Source organism: Podarcis tiliguerta (genome assembly GCF_965153285.1).
Source record: "Podarcis tiliguerta genome assembly, chromosome: 6".
Lineage (NCBI taxonomy): Eukaryota > Metazoa > Chordata > Lepidosauria > Squamata > Lacertidae > Podarcis > Podarcis tiliguerta.
In genome coordinates, this window is record NC_139539.1 from 87,160,212 (window position 1) to 87,166,211 (window position 6,000).

Consider the following 6,000-nt stretch of genomic DNA (forward strand, 5'->3'; position numbering starts at 1 on the left):
AGTAACAGAAAAAGATTAGAAGATTCAGATGTTCTTGTTATTAAACTTATATATTCAAGCAGCATTACATCGCATTATAGAAAGACCTCAGAGACCCCTTTACATTATATTATAAGAGCCACATAATGAATGGCTTCTAAAGAAGGTCAGCATTCGGCTTCACAGCCTTAAGGGCTTTAGAGGCTTGAATGCCAATGCTAGGTGCTTTGTCTAGGTTACAAGCTGCACAAACAAGATTTAACAAAGGACCTCCTTAGTCATCTTATATAGATTGCTGGAGTCAAATAATCCCATTTCACTCAGCTGTTCACACGATGAAACATAGTCACCCATAGTTTAAAGGCACATAGACATTTTCTGAAAGCTGCTTTCCCTTTTATGCATCACTTTTCAATGTATATCAAGTGAGTTTGCAATCATATTTGTTGTCACTTTCATTCATGTCATACCCCTTACTTATATGATTGAGATCTGAATTACTGACTGTTACATCCTTGTTAGGAAAAAAGCGGGGGGGGGGGGGAGGAGGCGTGTGGAGTAGTAGATAGTTTGCAACGCACATCAGCCGACTCAAGAGCTGAAACTCAGCAGTGGCCTTCCCAGCTACCTTTTCCTGTGGGCTAAGGTGTAAGTCAGGATTTCCCCTTCCGAAGACCATTTGAAAATTGAAATAAATAAGTGTTGCATGTCACTGAACACTCTTCTCTGAGCATCTGCTGTTTAAGATCACCCTTGATCGATGACAGCTATTTTTAATTGTTGCTTTTAAAATTTAAATGCCCCCCTGAGACATTTTATAAGTGTATTAGTGCACGGCAGGAGGCCTGCGAAGTGGGAAACACAGACCGAATCAACAACCTCATGCCATTAGCACCTTTGTAACCAAAAAAACCACTGTTTGATATAAAAGTAACAAGATCCTTAAACAGCCAACAATCTCATATCTATAGATGTGTGTGTGTGTGTGTGTGTACACACACCCACACTCCCCTCTTTGAGTGTCTATGTGTGCATTACCTGGACTGAATGTATGCCAAATGAAGGCTTTTCCGTGTGTTTTCCACATTAGGAGCCATGTATTTCCCAGTAGCTCTTAAAATCTTAAGACAAATATTCCCTTTTAAAAAAAGATTTAAGTATTGCAGCTGAATTAATCCAGTTCTGGGTTGTTTTCAACTAATGTAATATTTCAGAAAGTAATGAGGCATATAGTGCCCGGAAAAAAATATTCCCTGAATTGTAGGCACACAAATGACTTCATTGTGCTATTTAGACATTTATATGATAGGAGAATGCATTCTCCGAAGAATAAAACAATAGCTGCTTTCCCCTTTAAATAAAATATTTAAACCAAAACAAGTTTTCTTTTGTTTGTTTTTTCAGAAATACATGAAATGTGAAAGGCAGCAAAAGAGGAAAAAGGTGCAAGACGATACGTTTCTCCTTACCTGTTTTTTCTTTGATTTCACACAAAACATTAAAAAGTGCTGGCTTCATTCTGTGGCAGTTTAAAGCATGTTTTCTGCAACAAGATCAAAATAGTTTATATTTAGAGTGTGCCACAGAGGCCTTAAAAAAAGATGTTTTAGGCAGAAATATTGAAGGTTAAGACATCACTGAAAATTATGCAGGGGTGAAAAACAGCTTACAGTTTTAAATTGACGGGACACACCAGTTTGGTGATTGTCCAACGCATATGGCAATAGAAATACCACTTGCTTAGGGAACTGTCTGATAGCAGCATTTCAGTAGCTTTCATATACCATGTTTACTGGCCAAGCTATGGGTAGGTCAATGATAGGAGTATGTATAAGCCATTCATAAGTCCAATGAAGATCTTTTTCAGATATTATTATTATTATTACACTCAATTTATTAATCACCTTCTGAACCACCATCTCGTGGCAGTGAAGGGAACGTTGTTATTTTATTCACCCATGTGGTTCAATTCATTGTGCAGATGCCACAGTATAAACAAGGTGCTTCAACACGGAAAGCCGATGTACAGAAATTTTAGCCATTGAGTTGAAAAGAGCACAGAAATGCAGTAATGCACTGCCAGGAGAAAGCACACATGCAATGGGGAGGGAGGGGAAATAATTACTTCCATGCTCTTATTACCTTTATGCTCTACTTGCTTATTTGAAGGTGTTACAATCAGTCGGTTTCCCAAATGAAATCTCATAAACACTCCGATACATGAATCAGAATGACAAAAAAACCTTGCTAATTTAGCATTTACACAAGTGGTCAGAATGCAAATGGATCTTTCTGAGTCTCCTCTTTTCTTGGAGGTCCAGCAAGTTGTTGTTTATAAGGCTGATCAGTTTCATGTCCTAGCAGGTGCTCAGATTGTTTATGTCTAAGAAATAGAATTTCTTAAATATTAGAAACAATCACTCTGTAAAGATTTGTTGTCATGTACAAAAGGACTAATTTCATCCAGCATCTGTTGCAAAATGGGTTTTTGAATGAAGCTTACATAAGTCTGTGAGTGTTTTGGTGCCTCAGGCAGAAAAATCTAAGGAAGCCCCCTCCTTCCACTGATTAATATGGGACACAACTCACTAGGAAAGTCTCCTTCACAAGGTTTGTGAAGACTTTGGACAGCTCCTGTCATTTTAAGGGGTCTGCCCCTTAAATGGCACCCCATATCACTGCCTAAGGTTCCTGCCTCTCTTCTTCTCACAGTTGGGCTCCCTCTGTATGAGCATCTGGTACACAAAACCTTCTTTCTGCCTCCAAAGTATTTTTTGGGCAAGCACAAAGATGGGTAAAAGGACACTGAAAAGATCACAGCCACATTTTCACAGCCTTGCCATCACCGCAACATCTCTACAGTTCCTTATAAAGAGATATATAATTAAAAATCATAGGAAAAACTGAAATGCACAAACTGATTTCTACGGCTGCATTACTAAAGGGACCCGCTAGCAGAGCGGCTAAAGGAGTGTGTAAAGAGTAACTGGCTATAAAAAGAATCCTTACATTTGTATTGATTTCCAATTTAATTAGTGCAGTATCTTTACACACAAAAAACATTTCACCAAACATAAACTTAAACTTTCAGAAGCAGCTTCTTTCCCCTTTGTCTAACGGCAATACTGGGAAGCATCGTTCAACAGAAGCTATTCCTCATCAAGGCCAAGTGTTTTACGAAAAGCGTTTTATACCACTGGCATTTTTCATTCTAGGTGCTTTCTTGTTTTTTAAGGCCTTTTGGATTAAGTACCAAGATAGCAGCTGCAAAGCTATTTAATAATGTGTATAGCGTTTGAGGGACACACGGACGCTTTCTACTCCAGTTGAGAATGAAAATCTCTGTGGTAAGTGCAAGATACAAAATGCAGGTGAAGTGCTAGAAGCTTTTCTTCAGGTAATAAAATTCTAGTGGTCACTGGGCAACTTTTTCTTCTTTTTGTTTTGCTATTTTTCCTTCTTGTCCATTCTTCTCTTCTGTAAATCCATGTATTCCTTTCCAACTTCAATAATGATTTTGTAGATTTATGTTAAGAGTGTTGTGCAGCATTCCAGGCTATTTAACTGGCATGTTTCTTTTTAAGAAGCATTGTATTTTAAATTTCCAATGTGCACACAATATTGACCAATGAGACCATTTAATCATCCAAATAAAAAATATTATATATTTCAAAATTTGTGTAACAATAATATTATTATTATTTTAAAATACTACGCCCTGCCCCAAAATTCAGCTGTGTGAGGCACAAAACGGCGTGTTGGCTTCTGTGATAAAATCAACAATTGAAACATGCTTGTTATGGGTAAGTGTAGATTGCCAAATGTTCCAATATGTGTTATTAATTATATATACTCATGTGCAATTGTCACACACATACATAGATTTCATGCCATTTCCAACATGGAAAGCACGATCTGTGAATGAAATCTGTATGTTCATATGTGAAGCGGCATTTAGTGGCTAGACTCTACGAGCCTCTGTACTCAGCTAATATGTTCAACTCATTATTTTAGCAACAAAAAACCTGTTTGTGTCTTTACACACAAACAAATGGCTACAAGGCTCCAGTTGCAGCACAACATTCACCAATACAAGAGGACAGGAAAATGTGCCCTTTTCGTACACAAGGGCCACAATCCTCGAAGCATCGTCTATGAATAAACCTTCCCATTTAAATGGAATTAAGTGAGTTTAACTTCCTTGGATTGCGGTTAAAGAACGGTAGTGGCAATGAACTCGGAGCAACCAAGTTTGCAGTACAGCAAACAAGGCCTTTTATGGCTGCTCCTTTTCTCTAATTCAAAAACAGAGTTCAGGTCACCAGATCCCTTCAAAACGGATCTATAAAACTAAGGTTTAAAAAGTTTAAAAGGTCTTCCAGATAATTTTTGGTGTGACGTTCACCGATATGTTCCATTCAGTGCCCCACTCAGCAGACAGGAATGGAGGAGCCCAGCTTGTAAGACACTAAATATCCCAAAGCTCAGCTAAAAGGAGGACAAGATTTCGGTCTTTTGGCCAAAGAAAGTGGCTGGTCCAGCCTTTCAGCTCTTGAGGTGTCACAAAACACAGATGGGAAGGTGCAGCTGCACAAGGCGACCAAAGGAGCCAATTCAGCCCTACCTAACTTGGCAAAAAAAAGAGAGAAAAGAGCAGAAGAGCAGCAGCCTTCTCTCTCTAAACATTTGCACGTACCCACAACTAGAAATCACACCTATATACTGTACACTTAAATATGCCATTCTGGCATGTTGCTCCATTGAAGACACCCAATCGGGATGTTGTTTTTCCTGGAGAGCTATACTTTTTGTTTGCTGCACAGAGAGCTGGGCTGCGAGTCAGGCTTTTAAAGGACCAGGATCCTGCCGCGGAAAGAAATGTGGTGCGATAATAATAATGATGATGATCATAATGATAATGGGATGTTGTTTTTCCTGGAGAGCTATACTTTTTGTTTGCTGCACAGAGAGAGCTCGGCTGCGAGTCAGGCTTTTAGAGGACCAGGATCCTGCCGCGAAAAGAAATGTGGTGCAATAATAATAATAATAATGACGATTATAATGATAATGGTAGCGACGAGAGGGGGGGGAGGAAGGGAGGGAGGGCTCACCTGGCCTGCGCCTCGTCCAAACTCTGGTCGGTGATGGTCATGATCTGCTGCAAAATGTCCCCGATGTCTTGCTTGCGGCCCCCCTCGCCTTCGGCGCCCCCGGCCCCGTCCTGCATGTGCTGGGACAGGCCCGGGTGGCCGGCCATGCCCACGCCGGCGTGCGAGTGCATCAGACGGGGCTGGTCATCCATCGCGCCCCGCTCCCGAGAGGCGCGGCCGGCGGCCCCTGCCTGCCCGCCCGCCCGCCTGCCTTCGCCCCCTTCTCGGCGAAGGGGACCACCGAGCAAGCGCTCGGCTTCTCCGCTTCTTTTCGGGCGGGGGAAAAGAAAGAGCGCGGTTCTCCGGCGGCGCTCGCGGAGCCGCCTTCCGGAAGCAGCGGCGGCTGAGGCGAGCCCTCCTCCCGGGCGCCCTGGAGCCGGAGGCCGGTCCGGCTCCCTCGCCTCCCGCCGACGGAGCCTCCGCGTGAGGAGAAAGGAAGCGCGGAGAAAGTTTCCCTCACGGACGCTCCTCTCTCTCTCTCTCGGACGACGACGCCGGTCGCGCGCCTCCCCGCCTTCTCCGCGCCTCAGCCGGGCGAACTCGCAGGAGCCCCGCCGCCAACAACGCCGCCGCCTCCCGCTTTTGTTTCAGGCTCCGGCTCCGGACTCCGCCAACTGACACGGGGAAGGCGCCGCCAGGCGAGCGAGGGAAGGAGGGAGGGAGGGAGCCGGGAGGGGGAGGAGCCGGGGGAGGAGCCACAAGGGGGAAGACCCGCCCGCTGAGCACTCATTGGCCGGCGGCCGAAGGCGACGGCGCCTCCCACCGCTCGCTTCGGCGTCGCAGGCCCCGCCCACCCCCTTGCCTGTCACTCAGCGAGCTCAGAGGTGGGCCCCGCGCGAACGGGAGGCGCCGGCCCTTAAAGAGGCAAGCG

The 6,000-nt window shown here is 44.0% G+C and overlaps 1 protein-coding gene across 3 annotated transcripts in view; it reads right to left on the reverse strand.

Moving 5' to 3' along the window:
* PBX1 (PBX homeobox 1) overlaps positions 1-5,768 on the reverse strand; it is a 219,423-nt gene extending 213,655 nt beyond the window's left edge. For all 3 annotated transcript variants that reach the window (XM_083445358.1, XM_083445359.1, XM_083445357.1), the window contains exons 1-2: positions 5,091-5,768; positions 1,449-1,522 (exon numbers count right to left, since the gene is read on the reverse strand). In XM_083445358.1, coding sequence (XP_083301484.1) covers positions 1,449-1,522; positions 5,091-5,281 — 265 coding nt within the window. In that variant the 5' untranslated portion in view covers positions 5,282-5,768. The remainder of the gene's footprint in view (positions 1-1,448; positions 1,523-5,090) is intronic.
* Between the last annotated feature and the right edge of the window lie 232 nt (positions 5,769-6,000).